General features: G+C 35.0%; 2 protein-coding genes across 2 annotated transcripts in view; one reads left to right on the forward strand and one right to left on the reverse strand.

Moving 5' to 3' along the window:
* The first annotated feature begins 1,198 nt into the window (after window positions 1-1,198).
* On the forward strand, window positions 1,199-15,939 carry SLC7A9 (solute carrier family 7 member 9). The gene is made up of 13 exons (XM_052797785.1): window positions 1,199-2,615; window positions 3,200-3,905; window positions 5,104-5,251; window positions 6,161-6,403; window positions 7,021-7,146; window positions 7,474-7,573; window positions 9,421-9,465; window positions 9,794-9,917; window positions 11,683-11,786; window positions 12,637-12,733; window positions 13,511-13,660; window positions 14,258-14,432; window positions 15,372-15,939. The coding sequence occupies exons 2-13, from the start codon at window positions 3,801-3,803 to the stop codon at window positions 15,434-15,436; spliced, it is 1,482 nt and encodes a 493-aa protein (XP_052653745.1). The 5' UTR covers window positions 1,199-2,615; window positions 3,200-3,800; the 3' UTR covers window positions 15,437-15,939.
* A 2,246-nt stretch (window positions 15,940-18,185) lies between these two features.
* The window catches only part of TDRD12 (tudor domain containing 12), a 39,568-nt gene continuing 30,371 nt past the window's right edge, over window positions 18,186-27,382 (reverse strand). The window contains exons 24-30 of the mRNA XM_052797888.1: window positions 26,849-27,018; window positions 22,638-22,759; window positions 21,571-21,628; window positions 19,794-19,907; window positions 19,555-19,708; window positions 19,408-19,474; window positions 18,186-19,048 (exon numbers count right to left, since the gene is read on the reverse strand). Of these exons, the coding sequence (XP_052653848.1) occupies window positions 18,963-19,048; window positions 19,408-19,474; window positions 19,555-19,708; window positions 19,794-19,907; window positions 21,571-21,628; window positions 22,638-22,759; window positions 26,849-27,018 (771 nt within the window). The 3' untranslated portion in view covers window positions 18,186-18,962. The remainder of the gene's footprint in view (window positions 19,049-19,407; window positions 19,475-19,554; window positions 19,709-19,793; window positions 19,908-21,570; window positions 21,629-22,637; window positions 22,760-26,848; window positions 27,019-27,382) is intronic.

The following is a 27,382-nucleotide window of genomic DNA, read 5'->3' on the forward strand; positions in this document are numbered from 1 at the left end:
ATTTATACACTGTGCCCTTGCTATTTCCCAAATTAAAGTTGAAAATTACTTTTTACGATTTAATTGGCAAATAACATTTGAAAAGGTTCAAACTACACTGTTTAGTCAGGACCAGCCCACAGAGTGTTTGCTTCTGCAGCCCCTTGGAATTTGAACTCCTTGATCTCTTCATCTATGTATATATTTGAGAGGGAAGGAGTCTTTTCCCACAGCTGTAAAATGCCATTTCTCTTGTCCACGAAGAAAATAACAGTAGAATTCTTTAACTCAATGTTTATTTTTTCCTTAAGTGGCTGAGGAAAAGAAGGATTGCCAGTAAAATTGCAAATCCTTTAACAAGCTTATAGCATCCCAAGAAGATTAACCCCTAAAACAAAACTAGACAATAAATGAAGATATCTTTCCATTTTTATAAGGAAACACAGACTAGTTAAGGTCAAGTCACTGGCAGAGATTTAAGACACCTATTGAACAGACGGGAACTCTCCAAATACACAGTCCAAGTTGACTAAAGAAACTTTTTACTTAGGGAAAAACTCAAGCAACATATTTGCAATGTTGCCTTTATTGTATCTGAAGAAACAAAGTAGAGTATAGATCTGATGCTGAAAGAAAAGACATATGATTACCTACACTAAAAAAAAAAAACCCTAAGCAAAACTTTATTTAATATAGAATTAAAGATGACAAACTCCATTATCTTTTAATCAAAATTACATAAGTTTTTTTTTTCCCCTTTTTTTTTGTTGGTCTGGAAATTCCAGGGTTGAGATGATGTGAAACGTGTGTCTACTCCATTTTGAGGGACAAAATTAGCGCCATAGTATGATTTCCCCCATTCTTTTTTCTTTTCACATTAGCTATTTCAATAATCTCTGTGGCATTTTATGAAAAACAGATGAATGTTGAGAAGATTATAAATCTTAATTTCAAAACTATCAGCTATAGAGAACATAGAAGTACATTACCTGATATCTGATCCCAAATGAGGCACCTGCAATTGATGGATATAAAAACATTAGTTTATTTAATCCTACATCACAATTACCGTGAAAAATATTTTAAAGACCTTGTAAAAGATGCAGAAAAAGGAGTAAGTTGTTGGTATCTGTCTTTTCATATGCTTGTAGTAAGACTATAATTAACACTCTTTCTTCTCTTTATCTCTAGGAAAAAAGAACTTTTATCTGACCATTGTTCAGATAAGACAAAAGAGCTTCTCTTGAAGCTTAACCCTATTTCTGTGAAAATTAAACAAGAAAAACAGAGGAAAAAGTAAGACAGTGATTAAAAAAACACAGCTTTGGTTTTGTTTTCAGTACTGACATTACTTTACAATCTCACTCTCGGAGAAAGACATTCAAAGCACAGAGTCTGGCTCAGCCAGCACAAAACATGGCAAATATAAACCAATATAAGTCTGTTTCACATTTTCTTAGAGTCCATTTTTAGTCACAGATTTACATCAACATTACAAAAGATGGGAATTCCTGTTGATCAAGCCTGCATGCTTAAGCAGAAAGTTAAAAAAAAAAAAAGAGAGAGAGAAACAACTGTCAAATCATGCTAGGATACAGTTTTGTTGATACTTACATCCAACAACGTAGTCTTATTTCTAATCCTGTACTACTAATGTTCATGAGGCATTATCTTAACAAGATAACAAATCTTAACATTAGTGACTAATACCAGTACATCTTTTAGCTTTTAACAGTAGATGTTTATTGAAACAAGTCAGCTGAAGTTAGATCAGGTTGATCAGGACTTACTGGTTCGGCTGTTGTACAGGAAAGGAGCTGTACAACTGCACTGCCAAAAACAATGAAGTGAAACGTGATTAAGGGGGGTTTTTTTTGCAAGTATTTTAAGGATGACTAGCCGGAATGAAAGAAACTACCTTATTTCAGCATTCAGGATAACAATACCTTTTTTTCCTGGATATACCACTATATAGAGAATGGCATTTTTCACTAAATTATTGTAATGATTTAGAAGATTTTTGAACATATACAAAAATGAAAACTTGGAACTGCAAGTAAAGGGAACACAAGCTGCCCACTCAGCTGCCTTCAGGTTAATGAAAAACAAAGGAAAAATTTCTGCTCATACTTCTTTACCTTCTCAAGATAAAAACATCAACTATTTTTATAGGATGCAGCTAACATCTGTCCACATGTTTTTAATGCACCAATAATATGACAATTACTTCAAGCTTATCTTTCCAAAGTATTTTAAAATTAGAAATTACTTGATACAAAATCATCAAAATAGACTCTTCAAATTATGGTTCACTCTCACTATGTAATATACTACTTAGGTACTGGACAAACATTCTCACAAATGGAACAAAGACTTTTTTTTTTTTAAAGATAAACTAATTGGACTATTGGTTTACCTGTGGTTCCTATCTCAAAGCTTCTTGGCTGAGAATGGGTTTAATGATTACCTTTTATAACCTATGTACTTAAGCTGCTGCTGCTTCTGCGTATTTTGGTTTCAGACATGGACACGTCTTGCTGTCTAACTGGCTGGTAAATCTAACGGGAGAAATAAAGAAATCCACTATACAAAGATTCCTGGACCCAATTAACGCCAAACAAATATAAATAAATAAGGTAAGTGAAATTATGAATTGCTAAAAGACAATGATTAGAACATTCTAAATACATAACTTTAAAGAAAGAAGTTGGGCACAAAGCTGTAATAAAATTCAGTGACCCAAGCCCTGCATTCCTTACGTGGGCAATTTTCTGTTGTAGGTTTAATCTTAAAAGTTGGATTCATTACAGTCTCTTCTACAAATCTTTAAATTCAAAAAAACCTGGCTGTCTTTATAGTCCAAAAGTTTCTGAAGACCAGCAGTACCGAGATAGGTGTTCTGTCAATTTAAAATGCTCCACTTTTGTAGCCTGGATACTAGCTAAGTTGCCTGAACATGGTGCATTCCTGAATTACTGTCTGCATAACTGCAAAATGATCTTCGACATTCAGATTCTAGTAATTATAGCTGTAGGGTCTGAGGAGAGAAGACACTTTTGACTGAATCAACTTTTGAGAATCAGGTCCTAACCTGATCAGTTCCCTTCACCATCTCAGGCTGTATTTTATTCCAATACTATGGGAAACAAGCAAAATCCCCACACCCCCAAGTCTAAGTTTCAATTTGAAAACAAACTGTTTACATTCCAATTCTAAACAGAACAAAATGTTCAGTAGAAGACATTCACTGCGAGTCAACATGGAGAAGACTGGCGATTCTTTTTGAGGCAAAGAGCTGCTAATTAGACAATTACAGCAGACAACACTTGGTTTAGCAGATACTTACATCTCCAAGGAACTGGGACAAGGCTTAATTTAACGAAGATCAGAAAGAAGGTCTCCTAGATAAGAAAACAGACCAGCTTTTGGGAGAAAGATTAAATCTGTCTGGGCCTCTGGAGGAATTCAAAGGAGGGACTAGCTATAAAACCTAGATTGTTCCAGTAAGGACATCCTCTCAACTGAACGTAACCTGAGACAGAAGATAAAGACATTCACTGCCAGGTGGGTATGAGGAAAATCCACAGCAAGTCAGATGGATGAGGTGAAGTAGTCCTAACGCCTCTTTGCTTCAATCTCCGAGTAGGTAGCAAAATGGAAGTCCTTTGCCTGTGAGCGAGAGTGTGTGTGTTATGTGTATGTTTTCTGGCAATACTTACCTACACTATTTTGGACCCATATCTATCAGCAAAACTCAAACATTAATATGCTGGACTGATATTTTGTTTTTATTTCTTTAGAGATTTCAACAAGTAAACCAAATGGGGAAAGAAAGCTTGAGAAAAAGAAAAGGAGAGAACAACGGAAAAGAGGATGGAGAATCCATTCAGAGTCATGAACCCCAAACGATGAACCTACAAAAGCAGGCAAAACTTTTTCTTTTCCCCCTTCAGTCCGTGTGCGTGTGAAGGGCTGGCAGAGGGAGGCAGTCGGGGGGTATCTGTGCACATGCATCATCATACAAAAACTGCAACTGTATCCCAATTTAGCAGTGATGCACTAATATCTTGACGGTGTGGTTAGTTTACACTTTAGGAAACTGCCAATTACCAATTAAATAGCTCTGATATAACACAATTAAAAAGAAGGGTTTTTTTTTAAGTCTTTGAATTATTTTTCTGTCTGATAACTTCAAAGTTGATCAAGTGAGATGCTTCATAGATTTTACTGTTTCCTTCTACATGTACTTCTCAGAGGCTGAAGTGGGTTGTTCAGCTCGTTGCTTCTGAAAGTTTGTTAGTGTTTATAGCCATAAAATAGCCGCCGGTACAGAAAGACAAGTGAAAATTTGTCTCCTCCAGAAAACTACAGATGCTTTAGAAAACAGATGTGCCACCTGCTCTCAGGAGGAAGTGGAATTCCTCTTTATGTTTAAGTAACCTGGAAAAAGATTCTCTATGTGGTTTTAGTTTGGTGCCAAGACTGGAAGAGTATTGATGTTATTAGACTAGCCATAACTAACAGGAAAATTTAAGTAGCCCATGCCACTGTTTTTTAGCAGGAGATGCCTCAAGTTTTAGTAGTTTCATGTAACATGTAGGTGACTACAAAGTGAGGAGAACATGATCTTTTTACCACCTAGCAGTATCAAGACAATTCCTGTACACAAACACCTGAGGCAAGGAGAGGAAAACAACTCCTGAAAGAAAAGAAAAATAAGACTGCATCTAAGAAAGCAAATTTCTGAATCTTAGAAAATTCAGATTCTTCAAGTGCTCATAAAAGAATTTCAGTGTTTAATCAAAGAGTGGAAAGGGGATGTTCTCCTATACAAGGTTAGATTTGAGACCCACATAATCCAAAGGACGGTTTAATAAAGCAAATACACAGGAAGGCAAAGTCCAAGTAACCATACTTTTGGAAACAGCAGGAGTATGCCACATGATGCGTGTGCATCTTGGAAAGAAGAGAGAAACTTCACATAGTTTAATATATTTCTTTGGAGAAGCTGTATGTTGAAAGCTGAAAAAACCAAAAAGTCAGTGATGACAATTACTGTAATTGTATTATGCCGAAAGTTATTATTAGAAATTACTTTACCAAAATGTCTCATTTTATTTCAAGGTGGGCCTCATCAGTGGAATCTGTATGATTGTTGGTACAATTATTGGCTCAGGTATCTTTGTTTCTCCAAAATCGGTACTTGCCAATGTTGGAGCTGTGGGTCCTTGCTTAACCATCTGGGCAGCCTGTGGAATTCTTGCAACATTAGGTAAAGGAGTCAACAGATCATTTGAATCTTTGCTTAAATCTTTCTGTTTCTGCATACTACTCTCATTCCACAAATTAGCTAATAGCACTTAGATCAAAATCAATCATATCCTGAGGAGTGTAGCAGTACTTGGGCAAAAATTTAAAATATGTACTTTCTAAAAGAAAAATTAAGTTTTTAAAATTGTAAAGCCCATTTTTAGTTCATTTTGAAAGCAAGTTTTAGTTTTGCTTACTTCATTCACTAACTCTAATAAAGAAAATACTTTTCTACTTAAATCACAGGCAAAATATGAAATTTACCGGCAGTGAGCTAGGTACTTCTGCTATTTTTCTACTTGTGTAACTGTGGAAATCTAATTCTATTGTCTGAAAATTTAGCACTAAGCACCTCAAAATACTTCAGGAAAACAAAAGGAATTCTTTGGCCATTGTGTCAGGTACATGGCATATTTATGCAAGATGACAGCTACAGCAATAAATCTAGAAGTATCATTGCATTTTAAAGCTGAGCTTAGTAGACATTTTACTTAAAAATTGTGCAGCAAGTCTATTTTTTTCAAGTTTCCAAACGGTAGGTCAGCCAGTGCAGTTGTCACTTAGGTGCTTCTTATAGTCTTGGTTTCTTAAACAGAAATCCAACATGAAATGAGAATGCCTGTCTTAAACACCAATAGTAGTAAATCCTGGGCTGTAACTTAAAAGTTTCAGTACATTTTTTTCCAGTTGCTCGCAATTAGGATTTTGCATATACAGTAAAATGTACAGAAACATGAAGATTAATGATGCATTGTATGTATCCATTTCTATAACTTCTCTACCTATGAAAAAGTGATACTCTGTTCTAGCCAGTCATAGCTTAACAAGTGTATGAACTAAACCAGTAATAAATGCTTTTCTCGTTATTCAGGTGCACTTTGTTTTGCTGAGCTTGGTACAATGATCACAAAATCCGGGGGAGAATATCCTTACCTTATGGAGGCATTTGGCCCAATTCCAGCATTTTTGTTTTCTTGGACAAGCTTACTCGTCACAAAACCCAGTTCATTTGCAATCATTTGTCTCAGCTTTGCGGAATATGCATCAGCTCCTTTTTATCCAGGCTGTGATCCACCCCAAGTTGTCGTCAAGTGTCTTGCAGCAGCTGCCATTGGTAAGATTCATACTTTTTAAGAAAGAGCCAAGATCCATAATTGCATAGCGATTTCCACTTGGCCCCCATCAATGAATGCATTTCAGCATAGTGAGACTTCAGTAAGTTAATCTTCATGAAGACACCAGGAAGTGACCCTACAGTGAAAACAACAGGAAACTTTGGAACACAGTATAGCAAGTACTTCCCACAATAACTACTTCAACAACATATAAAAAGGACAGGTTAAAAATTATTTGTTCCTAGCCTAAGTTTCTTTTATTTTTTATTTAAAGATAGATACAGTTGTGCAATGAATGCTTATCTCTAGCAGAAAAGGAAAAAAAAAATTACATGTGGAGATACTGTTTTTGTATTTATCAGAATGCTGTGCAACTTCAATACTTTTTTTTTGTTAAAGGTACTGCCAAAATCTAATTCAGAAAACTGTTTTTCCTCACTATTTTAGAAGTTATCCAACCATAGTATGTTAAAAAACTGTATTAATAATATAGACAAAAACAGTGGAAGGAAAAAGCAGTACAGTAAATAAGGGGGGGGAAGAAGGTTTTAAGAGGCAACTTTTCTTTAAATTCTGACAAATTTAACACAGAAATTCATAAATTTATTTCTTTTAGTGATAATTACAATAGTGAATTCACTGAGTGTGAAGCTGGGAAGCTATCTCCAGAATTTTCTCACAGCTGCTAAAATGATCATTGTCACAATCATTATTGTAAGTGGAATTGTTCTCCTTGCACAAGGTAATTAAATATACTTTACTAGCAAAATTATTTTAGCTTCTGCTATGACCATTAAAAAATTTCCCATTGACAGAAGTGGCACAACAATAAGGCTCTCTTTATTCAGTGTTTTAGTTCCAGATCTCTTGGGAACTACGGTATTTTCTTTTAGAGAAGGGGGTGGGTGGGAAATACAACATGGCAGATCAATTAATAAAAATTGGTATTAATTGATTTTAACAGTGAGATGTTTCAAATCATGAAACAGATGTTGAAATGTTTCTTCATTTGGCAGGGATTAAAGGAATTCATTTCAACACTGATCAGTAATCTACGTCTTATTTGCAGGAAAAACTGAAAACTTTGAAGATTCTTTCAAGGACAGTAAAATTTCTGTTAGTTCTATTGGTTTGGCATTTTATAATGGACTCTGGGCGTATGATGGATGGTAAGGTATCTTTACTAGCGTTAATGGTTACAGTTTAACAGCCTTTAACTGGTTTATTCTCTCCCTGTAGAACTCAAAAAGATGTGATCTGAAAAAGCTAACACCTGAACTGTTATTAAGAATCTCTTAATGAATTCTGGAAAAAGAACACCAGTTTGGTTAAAAAAAAAAAAAAAAAAAAACAAACCAAAAAAAACAAACCAAAACCCACAAAACCCAAAACAAGATGAAACAAAAAAACCACCCCCAAAACAAACTAAGACCCCAAACCCCTAAAACTCCCAAATCTTCAAGTTGCTGTTTAGTAGGGAAAGAAACTATACTAGATCCTGAAAGGGCTACTGCTTTGCTGCTGAAGCTGCTTAGCTGCTGTGGTAATGAGAAGAACATAACACAGTTTAATTCCACTATGTTACAGAAAAACAGCCTTCCCAGAGCCCCTACAGGTTACCCCATCAAATTCCATTTCTGGTGAAATATGTAGTGGTGTTCGATTAGTACAGGAGAACATAAAAAAAAAATTGTCAGAATTCATAAGGTTCAACTTTCAAATTTTTTCTTATTCAGTTTCACTTGGAATTAATGTAAAAACATTGAAGTTGTCTTCCCTGAGATGCTTTCAATTTTAAATACCCACATCTATTTATCTATTATTATTTACCAGGTTAGATTTTAAGAAAACACTTCAAATTTGAAAATAATCAGATATGGATGGATTTAGGTTTTTATGTTCTTCATACAGCATCTATATTTAATACCCAGAAGAGTGCTTTCTAGAATTATTTTCATAAGCAGCAGCTTATTTACTGGCAGGAATATGTAACTTCATCGGCCACAGTCCAGAAAATAGTTTAGATGTTTCATTTCCTGAAACTAAAGGGAATGTCAGTTGGTCTAGGGCTCTGTTGGCACAAATCTAATATCAAGGTCTGATCCATTAATGCTATTCTTAAATGTTCAAACTGTAAAAGTTTGCATATAGATCCATGTTTTGGAATGAACTGATGTAAATCTTAACTTACAACAAAGCAAGTTCCATTTAGATGCTTCAAACTGAATTTATTTTTAAATGGATTACTCTTTCAGGTTCTATTTCCAAGCTTGAGTGTCTCAACTCAGGCATGTAAGTCTAATTCAGACATTCACCTAGATTTTTTAAGGGGGCAGGGAAACTGGTGTCTAAAGAATTATTTCAATATGTAACCACCAGGCACCAACATTTGAAAATTAGCCTGTTGAACTGTAAATACCAACTCTTCCTCACATTTTCAGAAGTGGATGAGTAAAAATCTTGTTTCAATCTGGTCTATGTGCTCTAGCAAAAATGAGTATCTGGAAATTGTAATTTTGATAAATGTAACCCTTAAAAAGGTTTTCATGCCAGTTTTCTAGACAATATGACTTACAAAACAATTGTGAAATGTTAGCAGATTTGCTTCAGTCCTTGCAATGGGTACGCTTGTGCTTTTAAGACTCAGATATTGCAAAGCTTGAAGTTTGAAGGCAATCTTGTAAATTTGAGATAAATGTCTGCCAAATTTTTGGTTTGTTATTCTGGGATATTTTATCTAAGGACTAAGACAATCTCATTTCTAAATCTCAAGAGATACTTCTCAAACTGGATAATGGAAGAAAAGATGGTAAACCAAGAGGCTGGTATTTGGATAAAAAGCTCACATAGTTCTTTGTCTTGCAGTTTTACTACTTAAAAGATGGGTTGTACCTTTTTTTTTTTTAACTGAAGAGGTAAAAACCAGTAACACAAGAAATAACACCTGACTTCATTAATATATCAGTATTTCAACATCTGACTGCTAATAACATTGTATGAATATTTTTCCTTCCAGGAATCAACTCAATTACATCACAGAAGAACTTAAAAATCCTTACAGGTAAAACTATGTAGGAAAGCAGTGTTTCTAATGACAAGAATCAAACATTTAATATTTTTGTACAAGCAGGCATATATTTTCATTTGTTTTTAAAAGCAATGGTTATTCAAGGTTTGAGCACTAACAGACAAAACTAATTAGCATCTATTACAGGCTTCATAGATTTGCATTTTTCCTTTTTTAAAATTCTGATTTCCATGGCTCTAAAATAAAGAAATGCAAGTACACCTGAAGAGCATATGAGGAAAATTAAGAGTCCATAGTTTACTATGACAACTCTACCAGTGATACAGCAATGTTGATGGAGTCTTACTTTTGCATTCTTTAGAAATCTACCGCTATCTATAATTATTGGAATCCCCTTGGTTACAGTTTGTTACGTTCTGATAAACATTTCATATTTCACCGTAATGACTTCAACAGAACTCCTGCAGTCCCAGGCAGTTGCTGTGGTAAGCCACTTTATTTTGTAATAGAGCATCTGAAGAAGGCTGTGTGTATTGAAGTCATGAGCAAAAAGGAACCTGCAATTTTTCTTAAGATACAATCAATTTGTCTAAGCTGTCACTGTCACCTTTTTCCCCATTATCTACTGTTATTTCTTCATCTAAAATTTATTTCAGTAATGCTTAAACAGTAGTTCTGTCATATCCCAAGGAAAAAAAAAAAAGGAAGCGAAAGTAATGCAGTATTCAGCTAACATTTTGTAAATACTGCAGCTCAGAGGTTGACAGTTTTCCATAAGCACCAAAAAGATGGAAGGAAAAACAACATCTGACTGCTACTTTGCCCTTTTCAGTGTTTCCAGTATTTCTGAGAAACAAGCACATGCAAAATGACAGTAGATCAAAGTTTGTCATTCTGGAGACAACAGCAAGTAGTCCATAATTCACTTCCTTCTTACTCTGGCTTTTTTTTCTTAACAAAGCTAAGAAATATCCTTTTTACATTATTGCAAGACATACTATTACAGATAAAAATCAAAGATTACCTATATTTCTAAAATCTTAAACACATCTGTCCCTTCAGTTCTACTTGGTAAATTTTCCGTGCGACATTTGTCTCCAAAACAACTGCTGAGAGGTCATGCAGCAATTTTTCCTAATGTTAGTTTTTGGGGAAAACAAACAGTATGTGACATGCATGCAAAATACAGTGTAGCACAGCGAAGAAGTACACTAATGTAGAAATACTTAAAAATGTTGAAAAATAAAATGTTTTAAAATGTAGAACTTGGGTGCATTTCAGCATCTTGTTTGCACCAAGAGGTACAGCAATGGATATACCAAGTTACATCTTGTTTAATAACTAGTCCTCTTCAATATACAACTAAATTTACAATCTGAACAACACACATCAGCTAGCACTAAACTCAGACTAAATTAACAACAAAATCTCAGAACTGCCACTGAGCAGTATAAAGGCAGACAGCAAAGAGCAAAAGGAGGAAAGCACTGTGTAAAAAGGTCTATACATCTGTAAGCAGACTTCTTGCTTACCACTGATAAGTTCCTACTACTGGACAAAGAAACAACACCGATATTAGACTTGTGCAAAACCAGAACTCTTTATGCTGGACCTACTAAAAAAAGTTAACCACCCCCAACTAAAAACCCAAACCCTACCTGTCAAAAGAGTTTTAATTCAAACTCATTTACTGTAGATCAACATACCTGCATTCGATCTAATCTACCCTGCAGTAACAACTAACATACCATGGCACAGGTAAACACTGAAGTGTAGTGAAAGACCTTAGCAAGTTTGTCCTTTACTCGTTCACCCGTAAGGCCTAGGTTGTCATGCTGTCGCTACTAGTGTTACTCCTATATAGGCTGAAACCAGCTTGTGTATGCATGGCGCTCTGTGGCAATGCTTTTTGTTTTGCAGACACATCCCCAAACCAGGTGTCTTTAACAGAATTTAATTTCTGTATATTTTTCACATCTGTCTCCCAGTGTTTCCTAAAGATGCTGCATCTCAAACACCATGACAACAGCATTCCACTCTATAAAGGAGTGGTTCATGAATTAATCCAGCTCTTTGTTTGGCAAAGCATTCTTTAATAACTACACAAAATATACAACATATACCATGTTTTTATTGGTAACATACCTTAGATACCAATTTATTGTACTTTTAAAGAGGCTCCAACACTACTGAATATGCCATATGGTAGTTAAAATGACAAAAATGATTAACTTTGATCCCATATCACAGACATTCGGAGACAGAGTCCTTTATCCAGCCTCTTGGATAGTTCCTCTCTTTGTGGCCTTTTCTACAATTGGATCTGCCAATGGGACCTGTTTTACTGCAGGCAGGTAAGTTCCCATTCTAAATATCTTAAAATGAAAATTTTTAAAAGATGGAAAAAAATTTATATATACACTTATTTATCTACACACATAAAGATAGATTCTTCTGATCCAAATGTACAAAAAGTAATTAAGTACCTGCAAATCTAGCTACATTATTTAATCTTCAAAAAGAAACAGTGGCTATGCAGGTTTGAAAAATTAGAAAATGAGGTCTCCTATTCTTAATTCAAAGCAGATACAGCACAACAGGGGTTTTTTTGACCTCAACAAATTTAAAGCTAAGAATCAAACAGTTAAAAAAACTACCAGTAAGAACATGACTACACCAGTAATGATAAAGATAAGAATTGTAAAGAGAAGCTATTCCTATCAGTTGTTGAATGCTTCCATTTATTATTTCAAAATATTTTAAAATTTCAAATCCATCTGAATATGATAGGGCTGTAAAGACAAACTTTTCTGACAGAAGGTTGTCAGTGTAGTTTTTTGATATGAAGCAAATTAAAAAGGAAATAATTAATTAAAAGGGACACAGTAGCTAACATTTAATTTAAAATTATTTTGGAAAAAATGCAAACTAACAATTCTGAAATTAGTTTCAGGTTCACTAGTTTAACACTGGTTATTTCCCTTACTTCAGTGTACTACAATACTCCTTAAATCCCACTGCATATCAAAGGAAATACTGACAAAATTATAGTCAGATGTAGCCACACAATAAAACAAACCTGAAAATGAATGGGGTGGTGTTGGTTTTTTTTTTTGTTTTTTTTTTTTTTTTTTTTTTTTAAGTAATGCCAGTTAAAAGTCTAGGTACCACACTAACTAGATTGCCTTGTTTTTATTTTGTCAGACTTGTTTACGTTGCAGGTCGTGAAGGGCACATGCTAAAGGTGCTATCTTACATTAGTGTTAAGCGTCTAACACCAGCACCTGCTATCATATTTTACGTAAGTATATATTCCAAGTACAGAAAAATTATCAACAAAAATTCTTCATACATACTTTCATGATTTCTTACCAGCAATCTTGACACATATCTTTGACTATCTAGACAAGAAAATTGCTAAATACCTATTAGGAAAAAAGACTATATAAACCCCCCAACTTCTCAATTTGAACAGTTTCATTCCAGAACTGGATTTTAAAATTAAAATGTTTAAGAATCCACAGCATGGAAACAAATTAAAAAGTTAAATGAATGATTAGTATTAGGCAAATCCTTTCACAGGATGTGCCTGAAAGCAAGCTATCACTACCCTATTTGCTCCCTGTAGCAATGCATTTACATCTCACTAAAAAAAATTCTATTCAGCAAATACATTTAAAAATAAATCTAGAATATCTTGTTATTTTTATTTTAACCGTTTATCTTCAAGGTAAAACAAGATAAATTCAGAATTCAATTGCTCTGTCGACTCCCAGCAACTTTAATAACGTAAAAATATATTTAGTATCATCACTTACTCCAAGATACGCAGTCAACAAATTAACACACACAAATTTTAAGTCTTTTGACTTAAAATAGAATTAAGATTGCGCACAAAAATAAACACATTTTGGCAGGATGCGGACACTATCATTAAAGGTGTTGCAATACACTTACCCAAATGTTTAAGCAAAAGCATTCACAGATCATATTCTGGAACACCATAACACACTGACACAAGTAAAATTCAGCCTTCTTATTATAACAGACTCTTATTAATTTTTGTTTTCATTTTTAGGGGGCCATTGCTATTATTTATATTATCCCTGGTGACATTGACACACTCATAAATTATTTTAGTTTTGCAGTCTGGATATTTTATGGTTTAACTGTACTTGCACTCATCGTTATGAGGTTTACAAGAAAGGAACTCAGGAGACCAATCAGGGTGAGTTCAGCACTCAATATGGGTTTTCCTCCATTCCCATAAATACTGAAACACTAACTCATCCTAAATATTTGGATATTTAAACAACATTCTCAGGCAGATGCCTCCTTGTTTGTTTTTTTCACCCCTTACCTGAAACCTAGCCATTTATTTGTAATTCTCCTCTTTGTTCCAGTTTTGCACTAGGACAAAGCTCATAAGGACTGGGAAAAGATTACACAATGTTTATTTTTACTTGCACAGACCACGGGCATAAGCCAGATTTTCAGGGATGGGAAACTGCAGTCAGCAGACTACCACTGAAAGTACCCGAAATAAGGCCCCAGGTCATTGCACTGGAGTCAGGTCCCAGATTTATTAAAATGCAAATTTTTAAACAGCAATTTGCAATACAGACAAAGAGACCTTGGTCAATGATTTAGCAAAAGAGTTTTCCCTATCCATATTCTTGCTACTCTTTCAAGTGCCCCATCTAATTACAGAACTATTAAGAGGAAAAAATGCATAAGACCATGAAAATATTCTTCTTTCATATGTGCAACTTCTGTAAGAACAGCAAAAGAACAAACAAGTAATTTTGTGCTTTGTATCTTGCAGATACCCATCATCATTCCAGTCATAGTGACATTAGTCTCTACTTTACTGGTATTGGCACCAATCATCAGTGCTCCTGAATTGGCCTATTTGTACTGTGTTTTATTTATACTTAGTGGACTTATAGTTTATGTACTTTTTGTTCATTTTAAATTCAACTGGCCCCAAAAAATATCAAGTAAGTATACCTCGGATATCCAGCTCCAAATTCAACAAAACATTGCTAAGCTTTAGATTAATGACCATAATGAAGCTCATTATATGGTCCATCCCATCTAAATCACATGAGCAGGGTGTGGAGGGAGGCAATTTTCCAGGCATATAGTGAACTTTACTGAAGATTGTGATTTTACTCCTTCCTGTGGAAAAAAGTGATGTCTGACTTCAGGAAAAACAAAACTTAATTCACAAAAGAGCAATACATCACTGTAGTAGCACAAAGAAACTGACTTTTAAAATGAACAGAACTATTTTATCTGTAAAGTTAGTTTTTTCGATTGTCCGTATTTCAAAACGTTGCTTTAGCCATTAACTAAATATTAGCAGACATACACTCTTATGCCACAAAATAGTGTGCTTTGAGCTCAGGTTATCAATTTTACTATACTTACTAAAGAAAACATTAACAGCATTAAGACCAAAAATAATCACAGTGCTGCTGAGTAAAGTAAAAGCTGCAAGAAACCAGTGTGACCATTTATAAAATTATTTTGCATAGTCACAAGAGAAACTCTTTGCAATTATCTCAGGGAAAACAGGATACACAGGTATTTCTAAAAGGGTAAGTGGAACTAGCTGAAGAGGACAGAATTAGTAGTTCTACAGACATTAAAAAAAATCCATCATCTGTCTCTCCTGCCCCCCGGATTATTAAATATTATATAATTCTGCAATTAGAAGCATTGTACTTTAATATGAGCAAGTTTAAAAACCCTGGAATGTTGTAGTTTGGGTCTTAAGATTGTTTTTATTCCTCTCACCTTATTTTTTGAGATACAAATACAGGAAAGACAGACAACTACTCACAAGGACAATTTCCTCACTTAGAAAAATAGTGTAAGTCTGAATAGAAATACTGTTATCTCATAAAGCCTCTAACAACAACTTTTCTTCTCAGAGCCCATCACTATGCACCTTCAGATGCTTTTGGAAGTTGTTCCAGCAGAAGACATCACTGAATAAAAATTTTTATATGTACAAGTTTGTTTTTAAGTGCTATACTTGGTTGAAGGAGATTCAATTTAGTTTGGCACACATTTATACTGTTGAAATTGTTATGTTCATACTGGTGTATTATTTTTTGCAACACTTTAATACTTGAAAAATATTAAATATATTAAGAATAAGAGATTTCTGAGCCAGATTACAGTGTCCAACAGAGCTGTTTTCTTTGTTTGCTAATACGTTACAGTATCTTGTTTTCTGCATTAGAACTACTCAAAATAAACAAGAGGAACTTTTCAGTTATGAAGATGGCAAAACTTACCAGCAACACTGTCAAGATGCTTTTGATCACATTGCTGAAAGAACAAAGCAGCTGTCATTTACAACATCACATTCAACAGGCCACACGGAAAGCACAGAAATAACGTAAAACCAGACTAACCCATTCTCAGTTTCTCAGACCAAACGCTAGCTATCAAAAAATTGAAGGACTGAGGAAGTGGGAATCAAGTAAAAATGGAAAGCACAGTTGACAGGAAAAGAAGAGGCTGATTTTTTTCTTTTAAATTAAAACAAGAATCAATTAAAAAGGTTAGTTTCGCAGGTATCCATTTTTTCCAACACCACCCAAGTTATAAGAACAGTGAATAAATGCACAAAAATTACCCTCATCATGAATGTGACTTTACAGAGGTAACTTCATCACCCTAGAAACACTCCATTTTGTAGCTGATGAAAATAAAATACAAAAAATAGATACTACATTAACATATAGATGTAAGCAGCTTTTCCTTTTCCTGCCCAAGAAACTTATGGATTCTAGGTAACATTCTTTACTACTATTTTCCCTCTGTGCAAATGGATAAAGAAAGGATTTTTAGCAAGTCACTTGTCAATATTTTAAAGTGATTAATTTGAGAAGGACTGTTTATACTGAAAGCACAAGTCCTCTCAACAAGTTCCAAGCACATTCATCCTAAATATATAACACAAGACTATTAGGCAACTGGCTTAAGATCCTAAGTCCATACTAACTCTAGCCTAGCAAATTCAACTAAAGAAGCTATTTCTATCATCCTGCAGCTACAAAGAAATAAATAAAACTTAAGGTCCTATATAATTTCATTTTGGATCTACCTACATGGAAAAGCAATACCAAAAGGTGCATATAAAAACAACGGGATCTGATTCATTTGAAGGAGATTTTGTTATTATTGTCATATCCATGAAAATACCAGTTTCATGTGCAATCGGGGTAAAACAAAAGCAAAAAGAGGGTTAAGAGTGACTAAGGAAGGCAATGGAGAACAAAAAAATTGTAATTATGTCATTACATATAAAGTGCCTACTTGCCACAGTGTTTTGTCCCAGTCACACTATTACAACTGCTGTTCCTCTACTCCAGTTGCTAAGAACATCACTTCAAACAGAAGAACCATACGGTTCAGGGAGAGACCAAAGAAATAGAAAACTTGTATGAGGAATGAATATCTACAATTTTGAAGGCTGAAATGGAGACACCTGATTGGGGATGATGGGAAATATGACAGAGGTTCATGGGCAGAGTCATAAAGTGACAAGAAAATGGGAAAAGCAAGCTATCTGTTCCAACTACAGAGGGTACAGGATTTCAAGCAGATGGAGCAGGGATAGCTTCAAAACACAGAAAAAAATATTTCTTCACAAAATATGTTGTTTGACTACTGAGTTCCTTAGTGCAGGAGAAATGTTAGAAGTTGACTTATGTTCCAAAATTCAACCGAACTAATTCAAGTAAGTCCACAGAAAACATCTTCCTCATGAAGACCCTGATCAAAAATTGCTTGAGGCCAAAAGAATATTCTTGGAATGTACTGCTACATTTTTTACACAGTTCTTTATAGACTGGCTCTTGGCAGCTGCTAAGGACGTTATGACTAAAACTAGCTTTTGCTTCTACCTCATATAGGGTGTCTTATTTTTCAAACAAAAATTACAGGTAATTTATGTCTATTAAATAACCCACTAGATTTATCTACCAGCAGAAAAATCACCTTACATTGTATTTAGATATCAGACAAGTCAAAGAACAAAACACGCAAAGGAAAAAATCCTGCCCCATCACTCTTTTTTTTTTTTTCTAGTTAGGCGATTTGACAGTCGTCTCTTTGCATCATAATGCAGAACAAGACCAAAATACAGTTATGTTAGCTATTTCCTTAAGTACTTTTACAACTGTTACAGCTTTGCAAGTACCTGTACCCGAGTGAAAGTTATACATAAGCTCAGCTGTATTCAGGTTCCCAACAGCACTAAAATTTTAGCCATACATCAACAATTACAACTGCTTCTGTCACATGGCGGTTTTCCACTGGTATCAGCAATATTCTTAAATATTCAGAAAGAAGCAGCTTTATTATATGCTAATACTAGAAAACCTGTAACTGCCAGTGTAAACAATACAGTCCTCCTCCCATTCTTGAAGTAAAGGCATCCCAATGTTCCTTGAAAGAATAATCCCCAACAAGCAAGTATATTCTTCCCAGTCAAGAACACAACAATATTTTAGGCTTCTTAAAATAAATCTGTAAAGTCTCATCTCTATTCTAAATCACCATATAGTTATGTTGGGGAAACTAACGTGCTTTAAAATCTACAGATGCAAAGAGATCGATACCAGATTAACTTATTATAAATATATTTTACATCACTATTTTGCTGCAAAATGTTCTGGATGTGCACTAATCTAACAGCAAAAAATTATTTAGTGGAAGATGGTATATTAAAAGGCAAAGCCTTAGTGCTAAACAGGCAAAATTTTATTGTTCATTTGCAAACAAGAAAAGTTTTAGATACATGAAATAAGAGGGAATGAAATAAGAGCATTCATGAAAAGTGAAAACGTCAAACTGAAAACAAATACCAAATCTACTATCACAGTGCTCGTTCCACAAAAGCTGTACAGCAGTTAGTTACTACAGTGAGCTGCACTGTACAGTATTTCATACCAAGTCAACATGTTCCCAATCTAGTGCAAAAAATTGCCACTGGAGTTGAGGCATCATTTCTTGATGCAGAACTGACAAACGTCATGATTGCCAACAAACTGATACTGTGTGAATGCGAAGGTTATGGTAGAAACAATCGACAGATCATCAGGATTTGTGAAACTTCAAAAATTACTAACCATTGCTAACACAGCAAATTCACTCAGATAAAGTAAACTAGAAGCTCTGTAATCACTAATGAATTCAACTGCTTCATAACACAAGTTTAAACCTTTAGATGTGTTTGGACAGCAGACATACATATATGCACATCATCATTAAAGCCAACAATTTTAAAGTGAAGGCACTGGAAAACATACACAATGTTCTTCTATGGAGGATTTCTTCAGATTGTCAGAGCCCAAAGCTAAGGAGTTGGTTCACTATTTTCCTCCTAAAATTAAGGACAGTTCTGCAACCTACGTGTTTAGTTTCATCAATTTTAGTGGAAAACACTCATGCAAGAGACACTATTTTGAAGCATAATTCTTATCAGAGGAAAAAGATCTGTCTACAAATTACTCATCACTTTCTGTTTCACTGTCTTCTGAGGACTCAACCAATTCTTCCGTTACTGCAGCAGGGCAATACAGTTTTTTAGTACCTAGAAGTAATTAGCAAATTAACATTTATAAAGCAAGAAAAAACAAGAGCTTCAGAACAAATATGTAGTAATATTAAAAAATCAAAACCAAGATAAAACCCCACACGTTAGACTACAAACCAGACCAAAACACTAAAAAACTACTTCAAGCTGCTTTTTGTCTGTGCTATTGGGATAGAAAAATACCCTGCTGCCTACAGTTCACTATTAGAGGTCCTCTCATGAGTTTTCAGAGAATTTGAGCAAGCTAGCTAAGTGTCACGTATCTGAAATAAACGATTGTTTCAAATATAGCCTATGCAAAAATAAGGATGCTAATCATTTTATGCATTGTAAACATTGATTCATTCATTCCTTACCAACTGGAAAAGGGTTTTTATCTTCAAAATCTTCCCAGTGTTCAAAATCAAGAGAGACGTGAGGATTCTGTTGACAAAAACATTATTTGAAATACCTGCACTGATGCACAGTGAATTCAGTAACTCTCAAATTAATTTCCACTTCACCTTGTTCTTCAGTAATTTGCACCATGCTCCTTTTTTCTCTTTTACAAGAACAATAATAGCCTCTTTATCCTTAATCACACATGTAGACTTTTCTGCAAGTATATATTGATGCAGCTCCATGTCAGCCAAATAAAGTTTGTCTCCTGAACAAGCACTACATTACAAATAAGTTTTAAAAAGTTAAATGCAAGCTGACAGTCAAACATTTTGTTTATTATACTTAAATTTCTTAGACCTACCTGAAAACCACCTTCTCTTTAGAGAACTCACATTTACAGTCAGCTACACTTGCTATTTTTACCTTCACGGTAACAGTCTCTTCATTTTGAAACCACTTTATTTCTGGATAAAAGCTAAAATAAAGGAGGTTTAATTGGATTTTTTCCAAAATAGAAAACAACTGAGTTTTAGAGAAGCAGTCTCACATACAGTCAGAATTTTCCCATTAGGTTACAACCAACCAGCTAAGTTTCAGCATCTGTAGGTGTACTCAACTGTGATAATTTGACACTGAATAACAGTGTCAGGAAAGCACATGATAGGACATCAGCCAAACTTGCTACAAAAGCACTGCAATCTCAGTCTTTGGGGTAGCCCATCTACTAGTTCAAGTGGGGAGACACACTCTATTAACTTTGATATCTAAAGGAATCAAACTTACTGCCTCGTTTAAGGATGCTATCATAGCCTAATCTTGAAATGACAAAAGAAAAGGTAACAGTAGCAAGACCAACCTCTGAAAGACAAAGTAAACTTTTCAACTGACCACAGACACAAATACACATTTCTCATCAAGATTTTCAACCACTTATTCCGCAAACTTACCCCAAAATGCTGAAAGGTTTTAACCAGTGAAAGATAAATCCTCTTAGCAGACTACAATATCCATTCACTCAGGTTAGTCCCCTTACTGTACCCTCAGTCATATCCAAACCCTCACTAACTTAACTGCTAAGCCATACCTCAACATGTATTACATAATGGAGAGGATCTTAAACTGTGCTAGTCAAGCTGCAGAAGGAGATACATATGGACTCAATCACCCTACCAAGAACTTTTCCAATAGGCTAAATACAAAATACTTCCGGTACTTGCACAAGAAAGTGTTAGTCACCCATAGCTAGCATTAATAGGTAGAAGAAAAAGAATAAGCTACCAAAAGGGAAGCACTGCCTAGTCTCAAAGTGTGTAAGAAATTAAAAAACTTCTCAGGATCTACTATCTGTTGACTTTGCCCGCAAACCACACCTAAGATGTCCCTCAGCATATTCATAATCAAAAACAAACCTAGCATCCATTTCCACTGCATGCTTCTCAAATTATTTATCAACAGAAATTGTCCTCTCCACAAAGGAATAAGGATAATTAATCCAATTTCAAACAAACAAAAACCCATCACCAACACCCACCCACCACCACCACACCAAAAACCAAAAAAATAAAAAAGGAAATGGGCCACAATTTTGTGTTGCACACACATTCTCAGAATAAAAACAGATTTTTTTTTTTTCTTTTTTAAGAACAGAATCACATTAAGGGGAGAGACACAGTACTGATTCACCTCATTAAATACCTATACACAGAGACAGAAGGGTAGGAGTTACAATTTAGACCTCAAAATACGACAGTCTTTGGTTAAAACATAATCCAGACAAGTGCAAGTCAGAGTTTATACCCATGGACTGAGCTGAAAAAGTGTTTGTTTTCATTCACTTCCCAGTACTATGGTGTCTAATAAAAAATTATGTACGTAATTTCAATAGGTAGTGTTAGCTTCCAGGAGTAAGCAAAAGAGGAATTTAAATTAAGGAATTTACAAGATGATGTGTGTATATATACATATATATCTAACAGCAAGAGTAATCTCTCAAGCTCAACACTGATGTAACCGAATACTTCCACCTGTATTATACCTATTTACTCACAAATCAGACAATCTCAGTAAGGATGATTGTCCTGTTTGGCAGTTCACATTAAAAAGCAAGCATGCAAACAAATCACTCTGAATTTTTGTACCATTTATGCTGATGCAGGGTAGAGTCTTCTGTTTCCTTAGTTTGAGCTACACCACCATCTAAAAATAAGAAATTCAGAAAGATATTTTATACTTATCTATACTATAGAAACCAGATACTTCCAGAATACCCCAGTACCATCATAAAAATAACTTGCTAGCAATCAAATTACTACTGCAAGATTGTATTTGGCATTTATATTGGGTACTTCCTATTTGGAAAGATTTAATAAAGTTAATAATGCAACTGAAAAGAATATTATAGTTGGTATGAGAAAATTAAAAAACCCATCAAAAAATGCAATTTTCCAAGGTCAGGTAAAGGTTTCAAGACATTATTTATTTGAAACCTGAAACATGTCACTTTAGAAATTGACTAAGCGTTTCAGGGATGAAACAACTAATACTGATGTTACCATCACAGCTTGAAACATGGCAGTACAGTCACTCTACTACACCAGGAAAAAAAGCCTTCTATGATAAGCATTCCAGGATCTTATTTGACTTCTGTCTGCTGAAACTTTTTAATCACTCAGCTTTCATTGCTCCAAACTCACATGCCAGCTGCTGCTAGATCATCCTCTGTCCCCCTTCTATGACAGACAAAGCCATGTGCTTTTAAGCTTCTACTGACTAAATACCACATCCTTGAGCATTAGATTAAAAAGGAAAAAAAAAAAAACCTCCCAGAGAACAATGCTGTTATTTACTTCATATTTCAATATTTCAACTTCCTTAAACCTTATGGCCTTTGAGAGGAAAATGCTCATCCTCTCCACAGGAGAGATTTCCTGCTCACACATTCCATTCAGAGCCAAACAATTCTGAGTCTCTGAAGGACAGAATATTTCCCAAATAGTAATACAGCTATATTAACAGGGCTTACTCTCGCAGCATCTCCAGGCTGCTAACTACAAGGTATTTGTGGCTTATTGTAAACATTAGCTATATTGTGCTATTCTGTACACTCAGAGAAGTCTGCATTTGGTGAAGTGACTTTTAGGTTGACATTTAAGCAGCTAAATTTAATTAGGTTTTAAAAATTTTTGGAAATAATGAAAAGGTTTACCACACTGATGATCCCCAAAAGTAATTTTAGAAGAATTACAGTTTTCAGTAGAATTTTCTTGTATTGACATACTCTGTGGATTGGACACATTCTTTGGACCAGCTGTATCCTCCTTTATGCTTCTGAACACAGAAAAAGACATTTTTAAAATAAAGGGTTTAAATATGTTTAATATTTAAAGGATTCTAAACCATAGTTGGAAATTCTTTTGAAGTTAAGTTTTTCCTTCTAATATATACAAAAAAATATAATAAAATGCACTTCTAGCTAACCGTAAATCTCACCACAGGGTTGCTGAACTTCAGTAACTCAGTAAGAAGCATTTATACAGAAATCCAAGTTAGGAGAACATTTAAAATTCTGATGGTACCAGCATCTCCTTTGAATCACAAAAATCTATTTGCCTTACTGTGTGTGATAGACCTAGATAGGAAAATTATTCCTTTTCACAAAGAATTCCAGTAGGTCTGGGAGCTTTTTGGTTGTATTTCATTTTGACTTGGAAAAAGTAAAAATTTCAGAATACTCAAAGTTCTTCACCTATTACTAAGAGACCTCTGGTTTTCCAGCTGTACAGCTAGGGGCTTCACTAGCTGGACTCAAGATTCAGGAAACACTCCAACAGAGTCAATCTACTTGAGAGCTCAGAGATAGGCACCACAACCCTCTGTTCTGCAACAGCCTTGGAAGTCTCTGTCAAAATATTACTTAAAAGAACACAGCACTGCATAATATTGGAACAGTGAGTCATCTGTTCAATGGAAAAATACTTTCTTCCATTACCTCCAAACACCTAGTGGCATTAAGAGGACTGAAACCAGTCTAGTCAGCCATCACCTAATGTTTCAGTCTGCATAAATAAATACTAACTTTTAAATTAATTCATATTGTAGATTCAGTATTAAATATCTGTGCAGTCATCTTTATTCAGAACTGACACAGCTTATCTTAATTATTTTGGAGGTAAATTAGTAAGATTAAAGTAATTTTAATCTTGAATGAGAGATACATTTAACCACTTCCAACTTCAAAAAATGCTTATCGGCTTTTCTGAGTAATCTCGACTAAACAATTCTTTGAGGCTAGGTAAAATACAGCACAGCAAGTTCAACTTAGAGTATTTTTAGAAACTATTTCTGAGTTACATACTTGAAGGAACCACACACTTTTTTTAAAAGGGTCTCCTATGATTTACTGAATAGCTTTGGAAAGCCAAAGTCTGAGAGAGTCTAATCTTACATTAAAGCACCCAAAGTTCTACAGAAATGTTTAATTACTCACATGCCACACAGAAACCCTAAAAACAGCCATCAGGCAAGAAAGTGCCTCACCAAGCTGGTAAGAGGCTGAAAACTGGGCAAATAAAGTTAGACAAAAGCCTCGTACATGGAGTCTGCAATGAAGCACCCAAAATCGACACAACTAACATGTAACTGCATATTCTGCAACAGGTAGAAGATACTCCTGCCAAAAACCCCACTTATCAACCTAGGCCTAGTACCTCTCCAACTGTGGAAACCCTTGCAATGAAAGACAGCCTGTGTTTCTCAAACACCATTAATCAGGAGTGACTGGAGTATTTGTCAAGTCTTCGTAGGACAATATCTGAAGATCATGTAAAGAGACTGAAGGATCTACTGCATTGATTGTGCATCTATTGAACAGTCAACAAGGTAGTAAATTAGAGAGCTGCCTATGCATTAGAGATGGGCCACAACCTCCTCCATTATCATAAAAAAAGTTTGGAGAGAAGGCCCAGAGACAGAATGGCTTTATTCATAAGTGATGGATTATCCCAAAGCAAGGATACTGCTTATATCCATAGTCCATGTCACCTTGGAGATGAAGATGTGAGCCATTTTCTTCCCAGGACAAAAATGTTTGTTAAGGCAATTAAAACTGAACTTGATCTTGCTGACAAGTGCTGTTTACAACATGCAAAATTGTGACTATGCCAAGCTTGCCTGAAAGGCTGTGCAGCCTACATATGCTAAGGTCTGCTGGTCTAGAAGACTGTTAATATCTGTGAGAGAATTAGAACACCACTTTCATTCTGGTCACAGAGATAAGATCCTGCACTGCACATGACAAACTACATGCATTTAATTAACTGAAGAATCTTGTTGGCTTTTGAACTAAGAAGAGGGAGATTGATGAACAATCACAGAGAGACCAGCACCCTCTAGCAAGGACATGTAATTGAAGTGAATGGCTGAGCCAAAAGAACGAAAGCTTACCCACTATACTGAGCGCTGCTTGATGAACTAATGGGAGGGGGTTTGGGCTGCTGATGTCAGGAGGAGTTCTGCAACATAGGCAATTCACCAAGTAGTTCAGAGAGAAATGACTGTTTTCAAAATAACATGAAAAGAATTCTTTATCTTTGTGTTATTTTAGAAAATCTTTTACTGGGCAGAAGCATTCTTTGATGCAATTATCATGACCAGAGAAAAACAGGACGATATAAGTATTACAGGTACCTGTTAAGTAACGAGCCATACTCATAGCCATGAAGGACAATTGGTAAGAGACTACCACATTGCACACACAAATCCTAGACAAAAACAGAGTAATACAGAATGCTTGTTGAACTAGCACAGACTAAGGGGAAGCAAAGTGATGTGCCACATACTAAGAAGTATAAATTTCTTCTATGAAATTTAAATCTGCAATGAAGCACCCAAAATCTGCATAATCAACATGTAACGATGCATATTCTTTAACAGGGAGAAGATATTCTTGCAAAAAAACAGAAGTGGACTTACTCAGTCAATTTCACCTTAGGGGAGCTCTTTCAGTCCCCTTTATTTAACTAGTACCTTACTAAAAAAGACTGCAGTCAGTTCTGAATGTTTCAACAGTAGTATCAGGCTTAGTGAATCTAGAAAAAGTAATCCATGCAGTTGCATTACAGATATTTGAGATGGAACTGTCACACACAGCACCACAATCAAGTTGTCTGGTCTCTGGCACTACATGCTCTGGTGACCATTAGAAAGTTACCAACCTTTCTGTTCAGTAACAGCATGAAAGAAGAAATAAATTCAAAAAGATTGTGCCTGAGGTAACAGAAACCTCAAAGCCTGAGTCTCCTCTATAAGGAATAAAACCTGAAAAAACAGCCGTCCAAACATCGACAGTGCAAACACTGTTCTCAAATACTGATTTTTAAGGTTGAACAAAATATGGGAAAAACCAAATCCTTTCGCTAAGATTAAACTCTGGTACAGTTCTAGATAGAAATGCAGGAACTTCAATTTAAGATGGAAGTGGACTATGGAGGAGGTTAGGCTTCCTCATCTTGCTGATTGGCTAAGCCACAGAAACAGCAGCCTTAATTAACTTGCCTAACCCTAAGACAACACATTCAGTGCCCATGCTGGTATTCCAGGGACCTTTTTTTGTTTATGAAGCAGTATTTACTCCCTGAAAGAAAAAATTTGAGATTTCCCTCTTCCTTGTAAATATTAAAAAAACTTTGTTGGTCAGACAACAGCATTTAAATTATATTTTCAACGATGGCTCTCCAAACTGAAGAATAAGTGGCTAAAGAAACTCCTGAACAAGGTGCCACACAGAGGCCACAACAAAAAAGCTACAGATGTCTTGCTCATAAGCATTTTAAATTAAGGGTCCTAGGATCCAGGACAGACCACAATGAGATATGCCCTTTTACCACATACAGCATTTACTCAGTTCTAAAGTTTACAAGGCAAGGAAAAAAAGCCACAACTGTACAGTGCTGTTACTGCAAAAACCATCATCTAGTCATACTCATTAGTTGTATGACCCTAATCCTTTTAAAATAAACTGTTTACCTTTTCCAGCTTGAACTCTGCAGTTGTACAAACACCAATAGTATGCTCTACCATACTGACTGGTACTATGTACTGACTGGTAAGCATTCAAAAAAGCCACTGATCATAATAAAAGATAAGAGAATTTGAATTCAGACTACACAGTTTTATGATAAACTTGACTATCCACATCAAATACTAGTTTAAAATTTTCTAGAATTGGTATTTTTCCACGATGGTTATATGGCTAATGAATAGTTAAAGGAAAGCAGACATATCACAAACACTATTATCTCTGTGCTTAAATGAGAATCACATTCAGTAATATTAATCATGAAAATATCCAGTTAAAATTAAATAACAGAATTTTTTTCTTAGTGAAGTATATGCTGAAAAAAATTTGTAAACACTTACAAAGGCTCCAAGTTCTTTACATCATCTAACACTTTTATGTGTCCGCACAACTTCTGAAGTTGTGTTATATGTTCTGGATTATCAGTTCCCAGACCCGTAGACAAAATCTCAGATCGAACGTTGTATTCATTGACCGACATCTTCAAATCTGAAAGCCTGGTAACCCGGACCTTGAATTATAAAACATACTAAATGGAAACCATAGTTCATAAATGGTCTCTCTCCCAACTCTAAGCTGTTCTTTAAGTAAAACTTTAAACTTCCCAATTTATTTATACCTGTAAGCAATTCATTTTCTCTGATCCTCAAACAGGAGCCTAGCCATGTTTAACTGTTTCCAAAGTATCACCACCTTCTTTGTTGTGATAATGGCTCAAGTAACTAGTAGCTAGTTCCATTTAACAGAACCAAGATGGCAATGAAGTAAACAATCCTAGCCTTGATTACACAACTTACAGCCAAAATCCACACCACATAGCTAGAATAACTTCTAGACCCAAATAACAATAAAACTGCTGGGGTGGGGAGGGGAGG

This window comes from Harpia harpyja, chromosome 9 (assembly GCF_026419915.1).
Source record: "Harpia harpyja isolate bHarHar1 chromosome 9, bHarHar1 primary haplotype, whole genome shotgun sequence".
Lineage (NCBI taxonomy): Eukaryota > Metazoa > Chordata > Aves > Accipitriformes > Accipitridae > Harpia > Harpia harpyja.